Source organism: Talpa europaea (assembly GCF_964194135.1).
Source record: "Talpa europaea genome assembly, chromosome: 1".
Lineage (NCBI taxonomy): Eukaryota > Metazoa > Chordata > Mammalia > Eulipotyphla > Talpidae > Talpa > Talpa europaea.
Genome location: NC_140073.1, coordinates 62,542,442 through 62,564,455, shown reverse-complemented (window position 1 = coordinate 62,564,455; position 22,014 = coordinate 62,542,442). Strand labels below are relative to the sequence as shown.

Here is a 22,014-nt window from a genome sequence, read left to right as displayed (position 1 = left end):
TAATGATTCCTTATTGTCTGTACAGTTTTATTTCATCTCTATGCCTCTCGGCAGCTCTCCCACAGAACTGCTCATCTCTGCGCTCCCCAGTATAAATGTGTCATCATTTCCCCATCTCGTTCTTATCATGATAAGGCTTGATTCTGACCTGCTTTGGAAGTGTCCTCTCTGTTTTGGGGTGCCTCTTTCAGTAACATGTTTTATGAATTCACCAATCAGACTCCAACTCAAGCTGACTCTGACCCTGGACAAAGGACTTAACGTACCACACTCAGTATCTTCATGTGTTGAAGGGGAGAAGGAGACCTCCCTCTCGTGACTGTTGTAGAGATCACAGGAGAACTACAGGGGAGATGAGCTTCCATCTCTAGCTTTCCAGAGTGCAAAGGTGTCAGCCCCTCCTCACACACAGCCGCAGCTCCCTCCTTCCACCAGCCTCTGTGTGTGTGTGTGTGTGTGCCCATGCACATGCATGTCAGGCCTTATACCATCTGAGAGCACCCCCTCAGGGTCGTATTAATTCTTCTGGTGTGGGTGCCACACTTTGAGATCTTTGCCATTTAGGACTCCATACATGATTTGTGGGGCTCAATGCCAAATGGAAACTTTCCTGTTTTAGCAGTTATTAGGGATGTCAAGATGGTGATAACAGAGCATTAAATCAAACAAGAGGCCCTTCTGAGCAAGAGGCTCTAGGTGACAGCACAGACCATGGGCCGCTCACCCTGTCCAGGCAGCCTTTAGACGCTGACATGCGGCCCCTGCCATGAACCCCAACAGACCAGAGGAAATACTCCAGCCTCTGTGGGTGGCTGAGCTGGCCTCAGGTCACTTCTGGCAAAGGGGAGGTATGGCAGCCACCAGACAGATGGCAACCGAAAATCCTATCATTCTTTTCTTGAATACTAGAGAAGGAATATCATGCTCCAATTCTAGGGGTGCCTGCCCATCTCAGGGGAAAGCCAGGGCTCAGTGGCAGCAAGCTGTGGCTCACAGGAGCCTAGAGAGGCCCTTGGGGAAGAAAGGAGGAGTGAGAGTGAGTGCAGCAGGCCCACTCACGGAGGCCCCCGTGGCCCCCTGACTCCCCTCCCCAGGACCGGTGGAGGTGGCCATGAGGAGCACCAGTGCTCAGGGGGAGGTCTCACCTGCCGGCAGACCCGGGACTTCTCCAGGAGGAACTGCTCAATGCGCGCACCCTCAATCACCCCGCTGGAGTTGAAGTAGATGTCAATGTATTTCCCGAAGCGGCTCGAGTTGTTGTTTCGGATTGTCCTGGCATTTCCAAAGGCTGCGCGGCGGATGGGTGGGAGCAGAGAGAAGAAAATTTATTTTTAGCTCGGTGATCTGGGAAGGTTTCTCCAAGGAGGAGGCCAGGTCTGGAACTGACAAGTTGGCAAGCTACACTGGACAGTGGGGAAGCCAAGGGTATGCAAGAGGAAGGTCAAGTGCAGATAATGGTTCAGATGTCAGGCTTGGGTGTGCCTGCAGAGGGGGATGGCTGGCTGGAGTATGGCAAAGAGGAGGAAAACAGAGGACGAGAAATGGAGCTAGTTAGTAGGTGGGGCCAAATAGCACAGAGACTTGAATGCCAAACTAAGATATTTGGAATTAGTTCTGCAGGTGGTGGGGGAGGCAGAACAGCTTCTGAGGGAGTAAGCGGGAAGATTTTCACATAGGCTACAGGGAAGAAGCGGGATTAGAGTAGGCACGCTTGTAGGATAGTGGCAAGAACTGGCATGGGCCTGGGCACAGATAAGAGGTCAGAAGAGAAGGCATTGAGGTGAGGCATGATCTAAAGCTCATTTCATAGAGCTGCTCTGGAAACATTTCTGGTGTGACCCCTAGCAGGAACAACACATTGCATTATGTACTAGTACATATACACCCCACCAGTACAGAGAACTCACAAAAGTTTATTTAAAAATAGAATTAAAAATCACCTATAATGTCAGAGATAGTCACTGTGACAGTTTGGTGTATTTTCCTGCAGTATTCATGTTTGCATATATATATTTGTTCTTAATAAAAATTGAGACCTTTGAGGCCGCCCTGGTGGCACAGGGGTTAAAGTCACAGTGCAATCAAGCTATAGGCAGCCACTGCGGCATGAGTTCAAACCCCGGCCAGGGTGCTACCCACATGGATCAGCAGACCTCTCCTGTCTCGCCAATGCTCTCCTCAGCAGTGTATTTCAGTAGATCTGCCTGTTCTGCTCCCCTCTGTCTCTGGTGAATTCTCTCACCTCCCTCACCTCTGGCCTGCACCCCAGTTCTTGTATGCGTAAATAAAAGTTTAAAAATCTTTTAAAAAAACAAAACTGAGACCTAAAACCTGTATAATGTTTTAAGCCATGTTATTTCAATTAAAAAAATTAAGGACATCTTTCTTACTTATAATTCTGTCATGAGCAATTCTTTAGAGCAGTGCATATTTGTGATCTTTAATGCCATATTAATATTTTTGTACAAAAATTTTTGTTCATATACAATTATTTCCTTAAGATAAGTCCCTTCTATGTAGTTACTGAGTCAAAATCTATAAACATTTTTAAAGTTTCTGGTGCACATCTGTTCACATAATAAAAAGAAAATATCAGTACAGGTTCTTACCAACAGCCACAACTGCGTGGGCTATTTTCTATTCCATGTCATTTAACTTGTTCTAAAATATTGACTTCATGACCCTGGGGTGACTTCGTGACCCTGGGGTGGCAGTATTTATGGAAAATACTACCATAAAGCATGAGTCCCATGAGATAAAGCATAGGGACTCCTTGGTCAAGCAGGTTTAGGAAGCACTGCCCTTTTTCTCTCTCTGGATGAGGCCCAGAGCACAGCAGAAGCTCTGAGAAGGCTTGGAAACCTACTCAACATTGTTGAGCCCAGTGGTAGTCAAGAAAGAACCTGGCGCTGGCTTTTTGGGATAGAAATGAGCAAGTTGACTCTAAAATGTGTAAGGAAAGGTAAAGGACCCAATATAGCTAAGTCTGAAAAAGAAAAACAAACTTGGTGGAAATGTGTTAGCTGATTGCAAAACTCAGTAAAAAGTTACAGAAATCCAGACAGCTGGTACTGGGAAAAGGAGAGACACAGAGGAACAGATTCGGGAATCTGGACATAGACCCACACGCGTACGGTCAGCTGCTGCTAGACAAAGGTGCAAAGCAACTCAGCGAGAAAGAACAGTCTTTGACAAACAGGGCTGGAATGACTGGACATTTATATATCCGTACCTGTATCCACATCCATAGCTGTATCTACGTCTATATCTACATCTGTAGAGAGAGACTGAAGACTTTTCCTGCCCAAACGTTTCTGCCTCCGCCCTCCTTATTTTCCTTTGCAGGTTTCATCCGCAATAAACTTCTCCAGTCCTAACTCAGCAACTTCTTCCCAGAGCACTCAAACTGATACACCCTGCACCTCCAATTTGTTTCCTCTTGGGCACTTTCACCCTGTGGTTGTCCTGGGGAATCCCGAGCAGTTTCAGGAGGTATATGGCCTGTCCCGTCCTTGCCATGAGCACCTCGGGGCAGGAAGAGTCCAGACAGGGCCAGGGAGGAGGGCGAGTCCTGAGGGTGACTGCTTACCCTCCAGAATGGGGTTGGCCTCCAGAACCTGCTGCTCTATCCAGGAGTGCTGGCCGCTGACAGTGGCGAGGAACTGCAGGATGAGCTTGGTGGTCTCTGTCTTCCCGGCCCCAGACTCACCGCTGTAAAAGGAGTGCAGGGGCATCAGTCAACAGAACAACTGTTCTTTTCCAGTACCTCTCAGCTCTCCTGCAAACCCACCCCTGGCCTGCCTTCCTGATCAGGCTGAGTGTGATGCGCTGTCCTCCAGCAGTAATCCCACCATATGCGCCCTAGAGTCCCTTGTGGGTCTTCGTCGCTGCTTGGCCATGAGCCCTCTGCAGGCATGGTTGAATCTGGTTCATTCTGGCATCACCAGCACCAGCTTCAGTAAGTGAGATGGAAGAATGAGACCAAGGATGCAAAGCCTTGTTGGAACATTCTCCCCATGAACACTGGAAGAGGACATTACACCAGTCCTTTAGGAAAGCAGTTGGCCACAGGTATCAAAAGAATTCATCAAAAGGTTATCTGGCTTTTAGCTTAAGGGAATCTGGCCTCAAATCAGAAAAAGCTTTTTCCACCAAGCTTTCTGCTTATTAGTGCATTAATGATTGACTGCAATTGTGGAAAATTGGAATCAACATACAAGGGAGCAATGAGTCATGGTTCTTTCAGGCAGAAAACATCATGCAGCCATTAAAACCAGTCTTCCCTGGAGCTTGCAGGAACACAGGCAGTGCTCACTAGTTGAGCTCAGCGGCAAGTGTTGGCGCTAGTTTTAACCAAGTGGGCGTGGGGAGCCATTTCTTCTAAAAACATCCAGAATTTTTTTCTGAGAATAGTTTTCGAAAATTTTGACAGTGAATATGTATTAACTTCGTTGAGGTAAGAAATGAAGACCAGCTTTTAAAAATTACTCAGAGGGTCTCCCTGGTGGCGCAGGCAATTGAGTGCAACGCTGTGAAGCTGTCTGCAGCCTCTGTAGCGCCGGTTCGATCCCAGCCTGCCGGCAAGGGTCCCACATGGCACGGCAGACCTCTCCTATCTCTCTCGCTGCTCTCCTCAGCAGCGTATTTTGTCAGTCTGCCTGTTCTGCTCCCCGCTCTGGCTCTGGTGAATCCTCTCACCCTCACGCGCATCTGGCCTGTACCCCTGTTCTTGTATAAATAAATAAATCTTAAAATAAATAAATAAATAAATAAATAAATAAATAAAATTATGCAGGGCATTTAATTAGCTTAAAAATATACTGTGTCTGACTCATTGCACACAGGTTTGCAATGATTAAAAAGGACTGTTATTATTAAGACTGAAATGTTACTATTTTATCTTTTTTTTTTTTTTGGTGGGACCCTCGCTGGCGGCAGGGGAATGAACCGGTGCTCAACAGCTGCGCCACGATGGGGGGCCCTATCTTTTTTTTAATTGTGGAAAATGTCAAACATCACAAATGGGCAGACCAGTACAACATCTGGCTAATAAAAGCATAGTGCACAGACCTTCAGCTGGTCAGAAGTGCAGCCTCCCAAGCCCGCCCACCTTTGCACAGATCATCAAGGGCGAGCCTCCACTTCACAGTTTGTACAACCACAGTCCCAATCCCACAACCACAACCACAGTCCCAATCCCATCTTCAACTCATAGCCAGTTTTGTTTCCCCTTCTGTACTCTTTTGAAGCAAATCCCAGGCAAATATTATTTCCTCTGAAGATATCAGTTTTTCAAGTTTTTATCCAAATGTGTGGGATTGTTACGCCAACGAAGTAAGATCGACATGCCTCTCAGACAGCAGGCTCTGTGTGAGGCCCCCACACCGGAGCTGAGCCAGCAGGCCTGCTGTGTAGACAGGGCTGTGGGCAGAGAGCTGAAGGTAGCTGGCTCCTGACCTGGGGAAGGGAAGGCAGGGGCAGGACTTGCTAGACCCAGAGTCATGTTCTGTTCTTGGAAGAGGCCCAGGATGAGGGTTCCCTGTCCTGCTCTCTAGGTATGGATGTCCTGGAGGTGTAAGGGCCCTGTGAGCCTTTGGCCTGCGGGCCTGCTGCCAGCTGGGCTCACTTCACTCCCCCCCGGGTGACCTCTTGCAGAGAGGCTGGTCCTCCCAGTCTGGGGAGGTTGATTGCATGCTGTGCAGACAAAGCTGGAGGGGGCAAAGCACCAGCTCTTCCTGGCACAGGAGTCCCAGTACTTTTGGAGAGTAGAAGTTCCCCTGGGACACGTCTCTGTCTGCTTTGCCAGGGCCCTGGGTTTGGATACCCTATAAACAGCAATGTGTTGCTGTGAAAGGACCCCAACTTCTCTGGTAGAAGGTTTCCCCAGCAGTAAAACAGGAATGAGAATATCTATTTCTGACAGGTGCTGAGAACATTCAGTATGATAACTTATGTCACTGGACTTCACTGTGGTCACTGTCCCAATGTCCTTCCTCAAGGAGGCAGTGCCTGCCCACCCCCTACCTAAAGACATGGCCCTATCACTCTTCCCTCTTTCTCTGCAGTGCTTTTCTTCAATACTCTCATCATCTGCCTAAAACATTTGCCTATTTATTACCCACATCCCCTTCTAGAATATAAGTTCCTTGAGGCATAGATTTTTAGTCCCTCTCATTTGCTGTTGTGTCCTCATGTTAAGACAGCGAGGGCACACAGTTGGGGCACAGTTAAAGCCTGAAAAAAATGAATGAATGAATGAATGCTTTTGCCAGAGCATCAAATAAGACCCTGGTGTCAAATCCCCACTCTCCTTCCTGTCTCTTGGACTTTCCTTCCCTCAGTACCAGGAGGACCTGTGCAGGAAGCAGGAACAAGGCCAGGCCTGAAGCAGGATCAGGGCCTGCACTGGAGGGGATCATGGTCACTTGAGAGTGGACCCTGGAGCCACTTCTGCCCTTGTCCTCACCTTGAGATATATATATATATATATATATATATATATATATATGTGTGTGTGTGTGTGTGTGTGTGTGTACACGAAATCATTCCTGTTCATCCCCTGTACTGCTAAATGACTATCCTGGGTCCCATTTCCAAATAGCCCATCCCCAGCTTTCCTTCCTTGGGGCTGGGGTGGTCAGGTCCTCATGATCCCACAAGAGTAGGTTCTCAAGGGAAAAAACCTTGGAAGAACATTTTAGGGCCTGAGGCAGATGAGCTCGTGTGTGAGTGAAGAAGGTGTTGCAGTTGTAATAGGTACCATAAATCACACTGGCCTTGTTGGCACGCTGGTCAGGACAGGCACAGGGAGAGGGGACACTCTGTCCTTCACATGATGGCCAGAGACAGCGCCTGGCCTTGCTGCCCCACCAGGAGCCCGGGAGTCTGAGCCCCACCTGATAATGCAGCACTGGTCCTTCTTGTTCTTCTTCATGTTGAAGTAACAGTTGTCAGCGATGGCGAAGACATGAGGTGGCATCTCGCCCATGTGGCGGTTATAGTACAGCTGCACCTGCTCCAGCGTGTACAGGGGCAGCACCTGGAATGGGTTCACAGCCACCAGGATGGAGCCTGTGTACGTCTGCAAAAGGAAGCAGGTGGTTAGTACTTCCCCTTCAAGGGCCGGTGCTGTCGGGCCAAGACCTTGTCTGTGGGCCTGCCCCAGAGGGCTACCAGGACACACTGACCCTGGTGGGGAGGTGGGGTCTGATTCTGGGGTGGGGAGATAAAACATTCAGCTACTTAGATTCTTCCTCTGGAAACAGGGAGGGATTCACCGTCAGTGAGAACTGTCAGGGATGGGCCCAGGCACAGGAGCATTAAATGAGGTGATTGCTGTTGAACGATTAACATCCAGTCTGATGCTTAGAAGAGGCTTAAGAAAAATGGGCTGAATGTGTGCAAGAAGTCTTCTTCTGCCTCCATACAAAGGCCCCCAGGTTAAGCCCCCTCATCTGTCCTTGAGTTCAGAACCAAATCCCCTTATCTGGGGCCCCTCAGGGGTGGGACAGGAAGAACCACCTCAAGTCACGTGAGCATCCATATGTAGGTTTGCATTTTTGGAATGGAGAGGATAATCTCTGTGTCCAAGGACCATGACAACCAGACAAGAGGACGTAAGCATAAGCGCTTTGGAAAGGAGAAGTTACAGCTCAGTTGAGCGTGTGCTGTTTCCGTCCCAGGAGCTTTGATGTGCATCCATTCAAAACACCTGGCCTGTCTGCCCTGCTCCCCGCCCCAGGGCTCCTCTCCCAACCCTTCCTTTGTTTGGGAGGCCCAGCCCACTCTCCCATTTCTCTGAGCACCCACAAAGAAGGGCTGTTTAGAGTCAAATAGCCCCCTCTCGCTGCTCTCCCTGTGAGAGGCAGGCAGGGAGTCATTCCTCCCTACTCCGCATGCACGAGGGGGCGGCTGTGGGGTTTAGAAGGCTGCCTCTGTGGGCCAATCTGCATTGGGACAGGGATGCAAGCCTGGTGACCCTTCCAGTCACTGCTGGGCTTTGAGGGTAGGACCTATATCCTGCATGGACCTCTTGCAGGATTCACTTCTCAGGGAGGGTGGCACACTCCTACCTAGTGACCCTGTGACATGCCTGGAAAGGGGCTGGGTAGAAGGCTGTGCTGACCCTGGCTGGCCAGTGGCCTGTCAGCTTCCTGTGGCCTCCAGGGTATTTTTCCTGTCTTTTTTTTTTTTTTTTCTGGGACCCTCGCCGGTGGCCGGGGATCGAACTGGCGCTGCAGAGCCTGCGGGCAGCCTCGCAACCCAGCACTCAAATGCTGCGCCACCAGGGGAGGCCCTCACTGTCTTTTTTTGAGGCTTGGGAGCAGAGAAAGCCTCAAAAGAGTATTTGGCCCACCTCGCAGGAAGGATGTGGGGACTGAGCCACTGTGCCTGGCTCAAACCCTCAGGTGCATGGTTTTCATCCCCAGCCAGGAGGTCAGCACGTGTGGGCTGAGCAAAGAGGTGGGGGCAGGGGGACACATGACCTGGACACCAGGACTCACATAGATCTTGTTCTGCTGGTAGCGGATGAGGAGGTTGTGCACCATGCCTGCCTCATTCAGGTCCCCCAAGCGGATCATGTCGTCCACACCCTGGGCTGAGTTCGGGTGCATGGGGCTGAGCACGCTAAGGTCCTCTGTTGAGATCCAGTGTTCCTGGAATAAGAGGTACAGATTCCTCTGAGGGGCAGCCTCTGCATGGGCCAACACTCTGCATCTTTCCTCCCAGTTCTCAGCATCTCAGCTGACCTGGGGGCAATCTCAGACCTGGGTCAGTCTGTGCTTAAAGTCAAGGGAAAAGCTGTGATGGGCAGGGCACTTGGTGGCTGGAATCAGCCACATAACTAGGGACAGAGATTTGTGTGTACCTTGGGGCTAAGGGTAAATTTCAGATCAGGGAGAAAGGAGCTTGTAGCCAGAAGTGAGATTTGGTTGATAGGGGTCAGTTTGTGACTGGGGCTCCACAGATGGTAGGAATAGAAGTGTGGAAATCAAAGTGTTTTGCAAACTGCAGAATATCATATTGTGATTGAAGATATCATTACTGTATTACTGGCTTCCATAATATGGAGATATTCCGTGATAGGGAGATTCTAAGCCACTGTCTAGAAGCTTCTTGGAGGCCATATCTTCACTTGTCCTATCCTGTAGTACCTAGTTCCGCAAAGAGGGCACCTGAAGTGGAGTCAAGTGACCAGCTGGGCCTTTCAGACCACATGTCCTTCCCCACCCCATGCCCTTACCCCCACAAGCAGCAAGCTGCTCCCCTGAAGGCCAATCCAACTTCCTCCCTCTTACTCATCTCAGCTGTTTAGCTCACAAGAGCCAAGTCTAATCCCTCCATTCTCACATTCTGGGACACTTCCCTGCATGCAGCTTCCTCACACACGTTCTTGTTCTTCCATCTCACCCTCCTTCTCCTTGAAGGTTGGCTCTCTGCCCTCCCTCCTCTCTGCCGCACCCCTTCCCCATCAGCTCGCCCACTCTCCTAGTTGTCCTAGTGTGCCACTGCTAGCTCGCTCCTGGCTTTTTCACTGCAGGAACCTTCCCTGAAAGACACACCACACTCACATGAAAGTCCTCTGTTGGGCTGCTACGTGCCCTCCGTGGGCTCTAGGACTCTGGTGCCTGGGAACAGCCCTTGAGAAGGTGTCCAGGCCCCTGGAAAGGGCTGGGTGGGCAGCAGCCCGACCTCCCAGGAGAGTCCAGTCTCACTAACCTTGCCCTCGTCGTCTTCGACCAAGATCCTGCTGGGCTTTGTCTCTTTGATGATGCCCCCGATGGCCATGCTGTTCTGGCTGGCAGAGGAGGTGTCCAGCCACACGTGGTCACCCTGGAGAGTAGTGAGAAGGCAGCGTTCATGTCCCGGCTCCCTTCCCCTTCCTATTCAAGACTCACTGTCCCTGAAAAAACGAGAGCCCCAGGCCGGGCTCCCCTTCCCTCTTCCTCCACCTGCGCTCCTCTTCCTCCCGCCCTCTCTGGCTCCTGAAGGACAGTGATAAGGCAGCAGAGGGACTTCCCTGGTCTAGCTTGGTTCTAAGAAACAGACAGGTCATATTTGCAAGAAACATTGTCTTTACATGAGGCAAAAAAAAGTTTTTGCCTTGTGAATAGCTCGACAGCACTACAACCCATCTGTGGGGGAGAGTGATGGCACCATGCTCACATGCTGGGCTTCCGCTATCGTGCACCGTGGCGCTGGCCGACAAGGCCCTCCTACTGGTCTAAGAAAGCTCACCCCACTCAAAGAAGAGTAATGCAGGTCTATAAACAAAGACACAGAAATCCAAGCAAGAAAAGGATGAATACAAAAAAAAAAAAAAATCACCACAGAGCAGTGATGTGACCAATTATTTCACTCTGATTTTAAAAAATTGACAGACATGCAGATCAGAGGCAAAAACCCCATAAAACCCCAGAAAGTAGATGTTGAGACAAATGAAAATGATGAGTTGGCAGAACTCAAGAAATAGATGGGGGAAAGAGATAAGCAAGAACCAGAAATGAAAGCAAAATTAGAAACAACAACAAAAGAACAACTAAAAACATGGCAAAGATGATAGAGAAAGGTAAGAAAAATAACAAATTTAAAAATCAGGATTAAGGGTGAAGGGATAGGTATGAAAGGAAGACAGGCAAGAATACAAATAATTAGAATGGCCAACTAAGAAAAACCAGAAGCAAAAGAACAGAGTAATTATTTAAAGATACAATTCAAGTCCACTTTCCAGAAATTAATGAAGTCTTGAATCTACAGATTGAAAATATCCTGGGTACCAGGAAATAATAACAAAGAAAAATCAACTTCAGGACATGTACTAGTAAAGGTTATTGGACTTCAAAAATGAATAAATGATTTGGGAAGGGGGTATAGGTATACAAAAAAGATCAGTTTGCTTACTAAGAGTAAGTTCAGGACAAATTCAATTCCTATATAAGGGTCCAATAACTGCTACAAATATCTTAATGAAGGAGAAACCCATCACTGGAAGGGAAAGAAGCCTTGGTGAAGATGTAGAGAAACCGAACTCTTGTATTCTGTTGCTGAGGATGGAAAATGGTGCAACTATTGCCAAAACAGTATGGAGATGCCTCAAAAAATTAAAAATAGAACTACCATGTGATCCAACAATTCCACTTCTGGGTATTTATCCAAAGGAATTCAAAACTGGGTCTCGATGAGCTATTTGTACCCCCATGTTCATTGCTGTATTATTCGCTACAGCCAAGAGGCAAGAATAACTTAAATGTCCATTAATAGGTGAACAGATCAACAAAATGTAGTATATATACATGATGGAATAATGCTATAACATTATAATGTTATAATGCTGTAACATGGATAGACCTCAAGCATATTATACTATGCAAAATAAATCAGTCACAAAAGGACAAATATGTTATGATTTCATGCTTATGAAGGATCAAAAGTAGTCAAAATCATAGAAACAGAAAGCAGAAAGGACTGAGGGAAGAAGGAAGGAAGAGTGTTTAATGGACATAGAGTTTCAGTTTTGCAAGATGAAAAAGTTCTCAGGTCTATTATACAACAATGTAAATACATTTACTAAAGAACTAGACACTTCAAAATGGCTCAGGTGGTAAATTGAATGTTATGTGGGGTTTCTTTTTTTTAATCACAATTTTAAAAAGAAAAGGAAATCCAATAATTTTTTACCCCACCAAATTGTCATTCCAGTATAAAGGTAACAAATATTTTTGAAGACGCAATTTTATTTCCATAAGGCTTCTGTTAAAAACAACTAGGGGAGCATTTCAGTAAATAATATAAAGAATGAAAACAGATGTCACCAGCATACCCGATCATGGAGTTTCAAAATACGTGGGACAAAAAGAAGATCATAAAAGCAGGCAAAGAGAAAAAACTAAGTTTTACACAGTCTTAAAATGCTGGAGTAAATGTTTTTACAACTCAGAGAAAATTATATCCAGCATGGAATCCTACACCTAGCTGACCTCAAGTGTAAATCACTATATTTTTAGACATGCAAATTGTTAAAAAATATTTACTTCTTGTGTACCCTTACCCAAGAAGCTATTACAGGATGTACTGGATCAAAACAAGGGAGTAAACTGAGAGAAAGAAAGATCTGGTGTTCAGGAAAAGAATTCAGTGCAAAGCAGAGGCAATCAGAATGTACAGCTGTGTCTCAGAAATAGGAGACACCATTCTAACTAGCACAGGCCAGCAACTCTGGGAATATTTCATCCTGAGACTGAATTAATCAGAACATTTGAAAGGAGACTGACATACCCAGGAGAAAGCTGGGAGTTCAAGATGTGACAGAAAACTAAGCAGAGAACTTGGCAATTACAAAGTCTAGCAAAGGAAAGCACAATAGCTTAACTGAGAGTAGCGGTTATTTGGATAAAATAAGTAAATTCTGGTTTTAGTTTGATAAAGCTAGGATTTAACAATTTTGAGAGGATAAAGAGACAGATAGTATAGGCATGAGAGTTGGGGGCTAGAGATGAGGAGCTAAGGCCTTTCTTAGATAGTGGGATGTCAATCATGGGTGATGCCTAAAACCAAAAGCTCAGGTAGCACTGTAAACATGTTCTTTAACAGCAGGAAATATCAAAGAATCAACTATAAGTGTTGACAGTGGTCATTGTTGAGCAAGAGGGAGTGGGAAACTGATTCTTTAAACTAGATGTGACTTTAAAAAATAAAAGTTGAGTTAGAAAGAACAGCAAGGAACAGTTACTTCAGGATGCAGAAGACCAGTGTGAGCAACAATATGTGCTTAGTGAATGAATGAAATCCCATCAGAAACCTCAGTGAGTTAAGAGAAGCTTTTTTACAAGGATGACATTCCAGTGTGATAACTGCAGAACACAGTGGAACAGCTGGCCAATTGCCATATTGAAAAGAACCTGGGCGTCTCCCAGCAAAACTGATGTTAATCAGAGACAGAAGAGAGACGTCATGTCCAATCCAGACAGAGAGATGAGGTGTCAGGCCCATATGAGGAATAAATAAAAATCAGAACATTTTGTTCGTTACATCTGGTCAAAGTTCTACTAAGAAAAGATAAGGCATGAAGCAGAAAATAGAGCTTCTTCATGAACTCTATCAGCAGAAGATGATGCAGAAGCAAGAAAAGAACGAGAAGGGAAAGAGAAATGATCAGCTACAAAGAAAGAAGTCTACATTGAGATTCAAGAAACAGAGGCAGAACTGCAGAAAGCAGAGAGATCTACGCAGCCTTCCTTGAGAAGGACCACCCAACAACTGGCTGCTTCCCAGCTGCAGAAGGAACTCTTGGGGAGAGCAGGTGGGAGTGCTCCAGCCTGACACGGGGAACCCAGAGGCCAGGAGCCTTAATGACGAATCCACTTCCAGGAGACATTCACACCAACCTCTCCGAAGATGGGCAGGTTCTTCTGGCCGCTGGCTGAAGTGGGCACTGTGGCCCGAACAACATGCCTACCCGCCATACCTTCCTCTCTCATTGGTAGGAGAAACAGTCCTAGAGACAGCTCTGCGCCTCTGATGGGCCACAGAGGAATCCCCTGCCAGGGGCCTCTGGTCCAAGCAGGCCCATTAGTAGACCCACAAAAGCCCTCCCTTTCTGAGGAATAGGTGGCATGAATATCACTGTATTTTTTCCCGGGAATGCCACCCACGGTTCTTGATTGGTGGACCATCTCACCATCAAGTAAGGCATGGATTGACTGAGGATAGGGGTGATTGAGGATAAGCTAAATCATGTTTATGGCTTCATGAGCTGGAGATTGTGCTGATCCAAAAGAGGCAGTTTGCATTTAAAAATATTTCCACCAACTAAAGGGCCCCTAGTCCCTCTGCAAAGAGGTACATACAGATTCATAGTTGTCATTTGGAAGGAAAATGGGATTTCATGAAAGTGACTAAATATTACACTCTTCCAGGGCCATGGGATGCTCAGAATGTGTGGCAGCACCAGGCCCAGGTTTTTTTCACCCGCCATCAAGAAGAAGGTGGGGGTGATCATGGCAAGAGAAAGGTCTGTTTCCAGTTCATCATTAAAGTAGCCACTCTGTGTGCATGTGTGCACTTAATTGGATCCCCAAAGCTGAAATCAATGTAGCATCAATTCACTTTCTGTATAAGTCCTCAGCTTTTGTTTGGGGACTCCCCTCTTCCTATTTCTTAATTCATGTGGTTCTTGGGGAGCACCACTCCCCTCACCTCAGCCACCTAGTCCACTCATTCCACCCCCTGAGCAGCTACAAAAGGACTCTGTACACAATGTCCTTGCCTTTGTGTGGTCCAGGCCAGCACTGCCCAACAGGAAGACAATGCAAAACACGCCTGTCAGTTGAAATGACCTAGTGGTCACTTTTAAGAGGAACAGAGAAACAGGTGAAATTAATTTTATGAATTCTGAAAGTAAATCCAACATACTCAAATATTATCATTTTAACAAGTCATCAATATAAAAGGCAGCAAAGAGATTATTTTACATTCTGTTTTTATCCTGAGTCCTTGGATTTGTCTTGTGCTTTAGTCTTACGCACACCTCAGTTCAAAGCGGCACGTTCCCAGTGTCCCCAGTGCTACCTGTGCTTGTGACCATCGCCATCAGCATTGTCAGTGTGGCTAGGACAGAGTTAGCCCTGATTTTTCCACCTGCTCTAGCACTTTCAAAACCCATTATTGGGCTCCCTCTGGGCTTTTCTGTGCTGTTTCTTTTGATTAAACCACTCTCCCCATCTTTGGAATACCTAGCAGTCCTAAAAACTGGCATTGAAGTTTGGGATTATATGTAATGCAGTGTTACATCATAAGAATAAAATTACTATTCCTGTTTTACCAGAAGTAAGTGGTAGTGTGGGGGTTTGAAGCAAGGTTGGGCTGGCACCAGGAGGTGGTGGGGAGAGGGCTGGAAAGAGCCTGGAGGAAGGTTGGAAAAGTTGGTGTCAGCTGACTGGGACTGGCTACTTTATGACCCTTGCACCTCAGAAGCAGTAGCTGCCACCCCCCACCCCCCCACCTCCCCCCAAGGTCAGAAAAGACAATGCCCCTATGTGCTGAGAAGTTTGGGACAGCCCCATATTATTCATTTGACAGATGCAGAACTGAGGTCCAGAGGATGGGGAGGCCTGGCCAAGGCCACACAGTGAGCAGCAGCAGAGTTCCCTGGGCAGAGTCAGCCTCCTTCTTGGAGAAAGGATCACTCAGCTGTTGCTGGAGAAACGCCCACCTTTCGCTCATCTGATACTTTTGAAGTGTGAAGATCAAATCTCTCCAACTCAAATTGAATTTTAATTACACTAAAAGAGTCCACTAGCCTAGGAGAGTCCTCTGTTTATTGCTTTGAAAGAAAAAAAAAAAAACCTTTGTGTACTTGTTTAACAACTTGGATTTTTCTTAATGGAGATTAGAGTAAAAATTGAAGTCTGTTATGAAGTAAGTCTGTAACAGGGTGGTCTTCAGGGAAAGGGAGGTTCCAGGTTCCCTGCCCCACCCAAGGGAGGGTGGAGCTGAGGAGGGAGAGAAGAAGCTGCAGAGGAGACTGAGAAGGAAGGAGCAGGATGGAGCCAGAAGGAGACCTGGAGGAGGCACATAGGGCCGAGAGACACGTGAAGAAACTGCTTGCTTTTGGTCGTGGACGGGGTGACACAGATATGGGGGAGACCCATGGGAAGTGACAATGGCAGCTTGTATTTTGATTTTGCTCCTTCTGTCCCAGACATGCCGGGCCCCTTCTTCCCCTTTCCTATGGTCCCCACCAGCAGGTGCCTTAGACCTGTGGCAGCTTTCAGGCCTCAGAGGCCCTGCTTTGGGCATTTACCCATGAGAGGATGGGTAACTTTGGGTGCTTGATTTGGAAACTTTATTCCTTGTCTTGTCTTGTACACTAATTGTATTAAAGTTCCTTTCCAATTAAGGTCTTATGCACTAGAATATATTTGTCTTGAGGTGGATGGCAGAGTGGGCAGGTTTGGGGGTTCTGGAGTGCCCCTTACCCTGCCCGGTGACAACTTGTATCCCTCCAAACTCATATACTGAAACCCTAACCCCAGTGTTTTGGGGCCAGGGCCTTTAAGGTGTTAATTAAGATGAGATCAGATCAAATGGGTGGGCCCTAATCTGGTAGGACTGTTGATCTTCTGAGAGGCACAGGGCTTTCTGCACAGAAGGAAGGCAGTAAGAGGACACAGTGAGGACGTGGACCTTTGCGAGCCAGGAGGAGACCTCATGCCAGCTCTCCTGACCTTGATTGTCAACTTCCAAAATCCAAAACTGTGAGAAAATAAATGTCTGTTGGTTAAACCATCCTGCCTGTGGCCTTTGCCTGAGCTGACTAATAGAAGGCCACGGTTTTAATCCTGACTGTATATTCTGTGAGCTGCCTCATCTGCTGAAAGGGGCACCGTCACCAGGCTGGCATGAAGTTGGAACGTGATGTGGGTAAGTGAGGAGCCTGAATAGTGCCAGCACAGACTCAGTGGGTAGCTCACGGAAGAACAAGGCAATCAGTCTCCTCTCAAGAAACAATCAAGCTTAGAGCAGACCTGCAGTTACCACTGAGAGTAGTATTATCCCAAGGATTTCTAAATTCTGATTAAAGTTATTGGCATTGGGGGGTGGGGTGGGGTAAGGACACCTGGAGCTATAGCATCCCATGGGTATATTCCCTTGTGAAATAAGCCCTGTTGTACCTTAAAACTTCATGCTCCAAAGTGGTGCCATGTTCTAATGTTTATGATTTAGTAAAGCCTAAAACAGATTTAAATCAATTCTGTAATTGAGAAACCTACCCAGGCTGCCCATTCTGTACGTCAGATACTTGGAGGGTTCTCTCATAGCGCCCAAGGCAAGGTGCTGGCTCATCGGGGGATGCTGCCCACCCCCACCACCCCGGCAGTGGATCCAGAAGGAAACCACGGTCACTTTGTGGTTTTGCACAATAGAATAATTGACGAATGTTTGGGGCATTTTCATATTAAAGAGGACTTGGCAGTGCTGTCTGGTTTTCTTACATTTGACTTGGAATTCTGGAGGGGAAGGGTAGGGAAGGACCCCAAGCTGGTTTGAGAGTTCACCACTGGGCTCCCCCAGCCTTGGAGCTTTGCTTGTCCTTTGTCATGCATGCACCACCTGGGTTGCCTAGAAGTTGATTTCTGCCCCTGACCACCCCCTCCACCAAGCAGGACAGGGCAGCACCCCAGTGTTTTTTGACTCAGTAGTAAATGGAATCTGTTCCCTTCCCACAGGGAGACTTCTGAGACACAGCAGGCACTTAACAGACTTTTGCTGGGCTGCAGGGAGACTGTGTTGGGGCTCAGTGTCTGCTTCTCAATCTCTCTGGCTGCATTCCCTGCAGTTGCCATGAGAAGGTGACAAAGGAGAAATCCCTTTGTTGAGACATTGAATCCCTGAATATAAGTGAGGAATGACTGTCAGCGTGCTGCCCCTCTGCCAGGGCCCAGAGGTTGGCCAAACTAATTTTCTTTAAATAATTAACCTGTCTTATTCTCAAACTCCCCATTTCGGGTATTTTCCTTGTAGAGCAGCATTGCTTCTTTCCTTGGGAGTGGTCTGACTCAGCTCTTGGCAGTTCCCAGGAATAATCCCTAAGTGGAAATAGCTCTTACCAGCCTGAAGACTGACATCTCGAGGCAGCAGCTGCTCACGGCCTGTGTGCAGAGAGAAACAGAGGTCAGTCCTCGGGGCCTTGAGTTGGTGCACTGGGGCAGGGCCATGTGTGTGCACATCCCAGTGCCCAGCACAGTTCCTGGCTCAAGAAACTACTCTTTAAAGAATTAATAGGGCCTCCCTGGCAGTGCAAGGGGTTAAGCACTGCACTATGAAGCAATCTGCAGCCTCTGCAGCACGAGTTCGATCCCCGGCCAGCTAGGGAGCAACCCACATGGTGCAGCAGACCTCTCCTGTCTTACCCGCTGCTCCCTTCAGCAGTGTGTTTCAGCCAGTCTGCCTGTTCTGTTCCCCACTCTGTCTCTGGTGAATCTTCTCACGCCCCGCACCTCTGGCCTTACCCCAGTTCTTGTATGCATAAATGAATAAATCTTTTTTTTTTTAAAGATTTATTTATTTATTTATACAAGCATTGGGTAGAGTCAGAAGCGCGGGAGGGTGAGAGAATTTACCAGAGCCAGAGCGGGGAGCAGAGCAGGCAGAAGGACCGAAGTACACTGCTGAGGGGAGCAGCAGGCGGCAGGAGAGGTCTGCACGTCATGTGGGACCCTCGCCAGTGGCTGCGATCGAACCGGCGCTATAGAGGCTGCGGGCAGCTTCCCAACCCAGTGCTCAACCTCTGCACCACCAGGGGAGGCCCTGAATAAATCTTTAAAAAAAAAAAAAGAATGAATAGATGAGTCAGTCCCATCCCAAGCGTGAGAAGATGCTTTCTCAGTTTCTTTCATCCTATGTCATTTTTGTCATGGACTCCTTTGCACTCAATACACTGAGCTCAACTTTGGGAACAGGGATGGTTCCAAACACACTTAAGACATGGTCCTTCCTATACAAAGAAAACTATAAAACACTGTTAAAAGAAATAGAAGAAGACACAAAGAAATGGAAAAACATCCCCTGCTCATGGATTGGAAGAATAAACATTATTAAAATGGCCATCCTACCAAAAGCAATATACAGATTCACTGCTATTCCAATCAAAATTTCAATGTAATTCTTCAAAGAAATAGAAGAATTATTGATGAAATTCATATAGAATCACAAAAAACCCCGAATAGCCAAAGCTCTCCTGAAAAAAGAAAGAAGGGAATGGAGGCATCACACTTCCAGACTTCAAACTCTACTACAAAGCCATAATCATCAAAACTGCATGGTATTGGAACAAGAACAGACATACAGACCAATGGAATTGAATGGAAAATCCAGAAATAAACCCACAGATTTATGATCAACTAATCTTTGACAAAGGAGCAAAGACTATGCATTGGAGCAAAGAAAGTTTGTTCAATAAATGGTGCTGGGAAAACTGGGTTGCTACATGCAAAAGAATGAAGCTTGACCACTACCTCACACCATACACAAAAATCAACTCAAAATAGATTAAAGAACTAGACATAAGACCTGAAACCATAAAATATGTAGAAGGAAATATAGGCGAAACACTACGTGATTTGCACATCAAAGACATCTTTACAGACACATCACCCAAAGCAGTGACAGTGAAGGCAAAGATAAACAGCTGGGACTACATCAAATTAAAGAGCTTCTGCACAGCAAGAGAAACAATAACCAAAACAAAGAAAAACCCCCCTGATTGGGAGAACATTTTTTCACCCAACACTAATGATAAAGGACTGATCACAAAAATCTGCAAAGAGCTGATGAGACTCAACAACAACAAAGAAAATAATCCAGTCAAAAAATGGGCAGAAGAGCTAAAAAGAAACTTCTCTGAAGAGGAAATGCAAATGGCCAACAGGCATATGAAAAAATGTTCAACATCACTTGTCATCAGGGAAATGCAAATCAAAACTACCATGAGATACCATCTTACACCAGTGAGAATGGCACATATTAAAAAAACTAGCAACAACAAATGTTGGCGAGGGTGTGGAGAAAAAGGAACTCTTCTGCACTGTTGGTGGGAGTGCAAACTGGTCCAACCACTGTGGAAAGCTGTGTGGAGATTTCTGGACCTACTAAACATAGAGCTTCCATATGACCCAGCAATTCCACTCCTAGGTATTTACCCAAAGGACACAGAAACATCAATTCCAAAGAACACCTGCACCCCTATGTTTATAGCAGCACTGTTTACAATAGCTAAGCTTTGGAAATAGCCCAAATGCCCAAAAATAGATGACTGGATCAAGAAGATGTGGTACATATATACCATGGAATATTACTCAGCATTCAAAAAAGATAAACACATGCAATTTGCAGCAACATGGATGGCGCTGGAAGGGATCATGCTCAGCGAAATAAGCCAGAAAGAAAAAGAAAAATACCGGATGGTCTCACTCATAGCAGGAATCTAGAAAACTTAAATAAGGGACCAGGAAAATGAATAACTATAAGAAAGTGAAAATCAAAATCAACCAAAAACTATGAACCAGAGACACTTTTTTGGGGGTGGGGGGGCGGGAGGGGAGGGATTGGGGTCAGAATGGGGGGTTTGCAATTGTATGGGGGAATATAAAAATAAAATTTATTATTAAAAAAAAAAAAGACATGGTCCTTGTCATCAGAAATGCACATTTAATCTCACTGGTACAGACATGCAACATGTTTATCTAGACCTCACGGCACCCCAAAATGCAGGTGTTCCCCCACTTCATATGTGGGAAAGGTGCCCCAGTTAATGAGCACAGTGGGAAGTCCAATCTGAATCTTCCTCCTTTCAACCTGTCCCCAGCACCAGGCTGCTTCGGGGGGGGGGGGGACTTTGGGAGCATATAGAAGGACTGATCAGCTGCCAGTGGCTGAGGGAGGTCAGGGGCCCACCCAAAGTAGGAAACCCACATGCCTGCGCCTGCCTGCCTTAGTCCCCTGTTCCAGGCCACTGCGCCTTGCCCGCTCTGCATTGCTCAGCAGTGTGAGGAGGGTACAGCTGTATTGGGTTCACTTCTGTGCTCCCTGAGTAGAATGCGGACCTGCCCCTGGGCGGGGGCCCATAAATATTTGTTCAATGAAACAATAAGCCCTTGGAAAGGATGTGCTTTGGCAGGTAAGTGAGAATTCACAGTGGAAAGAAGCATGTTGCCACTTTAGCAAAGGTGGGGGAGAATGTGCAAATGGTCTTGGGGTCAGCATGCTTAGGTTGAGCAGACGAAGAGGGGAGGTAAGAGAAGATTGGGTGTAGATGGCAGGTGACTGTGACAGAATCTTCTTACCACCTTGCTCTGTTAGATAAAGGATTTTCTCATTCTAGTTTCTGTTTAGTTCTTGGACATTTATATGTTTACCAACAAGCTAAATCTCCCAGAATTTGTTGAGTACCTACAATGTAAAAAACAATAATCAGACTGTAGATTCCTTTTTAACCCCTAAGATTACATTTTTCTCCTGAACCTCTGTAGGGTAAATGAATTAATCAGGCTTTTTGAGCCACTAGCCTCTGTGGCCATCACCTATGGCCTTGATCGTGTTAATGCAGAAGGCTCTTGGGCACAGGGCATGCGTGCCTGATTGTGGACACCTGGAATGTGGGTGTGGACACGTGTAAATGTGCACACATGAGCCTTGAGGCCAGGGTTATAAGGACAGCTAGGAGAGGGCGAGTGACTACAGAGAGGCAAGACCACGAGAGAACGCCAGAGAGAGACACCAGGAAAGATTCACAGGTGCCTCCCAGCCCCCGGCCTGGCCTGTGCCTACCTCTTTGCTCGGCAGCCCCCCTGCCTGCTGTGTCTGTGCACCTGCTTCCCCAAGAGAGCATGAAAGCCGGAAAATCCACCTAGGGCGCAGGACTCCTTAGTCTGTCCATCCCAATCCACAATGAACCTGCCCCGTGCTTGCTTAGAACCCCAAAAGCACAATATTCTCTCCTGGATGGCTGCTTTGCTGAGACAGGTGGGAAGAACCCTTACTAGGACTCATGGGGGACAGTCTGACGATCTCTCGGAAGGGTGTTCTTGAAGGCTACAACCCAGCCCCCACCATTGATGATCAGGGGCCCTGGCCACCAGGCCTCAGCTGGCCTGTGAGTGCCAAGGGCAGGGCCGCAGTAGGCATGGCTGTGAGCAGGGGTAGGGCCTGGGGTGACTTAGCCTGCTCTTGGCTGAAGTAGGAATGATTCGGGTTTTGTCAGACCACTGTGAGGTCAGAGACGTGCAGGAGCCTCTGAATGGTTTGTTTGGTGTTCCTGGCCCTGAGGTCCCCAAGGGATTGTCATGCCCAGGTACTCAGGCTTCTGACAGAACTGTGGCAGATTCCGGTCCCCCTGTTCTGGGAAGAGGCCTGGCGACTGTGCATCCACAGGATACCTGCAGCCAGAGGAGTCAGTTGGGCGTGACTTTGGAATCTGCTTGTTCACTTTTGAGATGGGAGCCTCCACAATCCAAC

The 22,014-nt window shown here is 47.1% G+C and overlaps 1 protein-coding gene across 1 annotated transcript in view; it reads right to left on the bottom strand.

Moving 5' to 3' along the window:
- Positions 1-17,627, bottom strand: part of MYO7B (myosin VIIB) — a gene marked incomplete at both ends in the record, with an annotated part of 69,979 nt that extends 52,352 nt beyond the window's left edge. Inside the window, 6 exons of the mRNA XM_084253090.1 lie at positions 1,146-1,288; positions 3,590-3,711; positions 6,897-7,081; positions 8,505-8,657; positions 9,721-9,834; positions 17,610-17,627. Of these exons, the coding sequence (XP_084109216.1) occupies positions 1,146-1,288; positions 3,590-3,711; positions 6,897-7,081; positions 8,505-8,657; positions 9,721-9,834; positions 17,610-17,627 (735 nt within the window). The remainder of the gene's footprint in view (positions 1-1,145; positions 1,289-3,589; positions 3,712-6,896; positions 7,082-8,504; positions 8,658-9,720; positions 9,835-17,609) is intronic.
- Between the last annotated feature and the right edge of the window lie 4,387 nt (positions 17,628-22,014).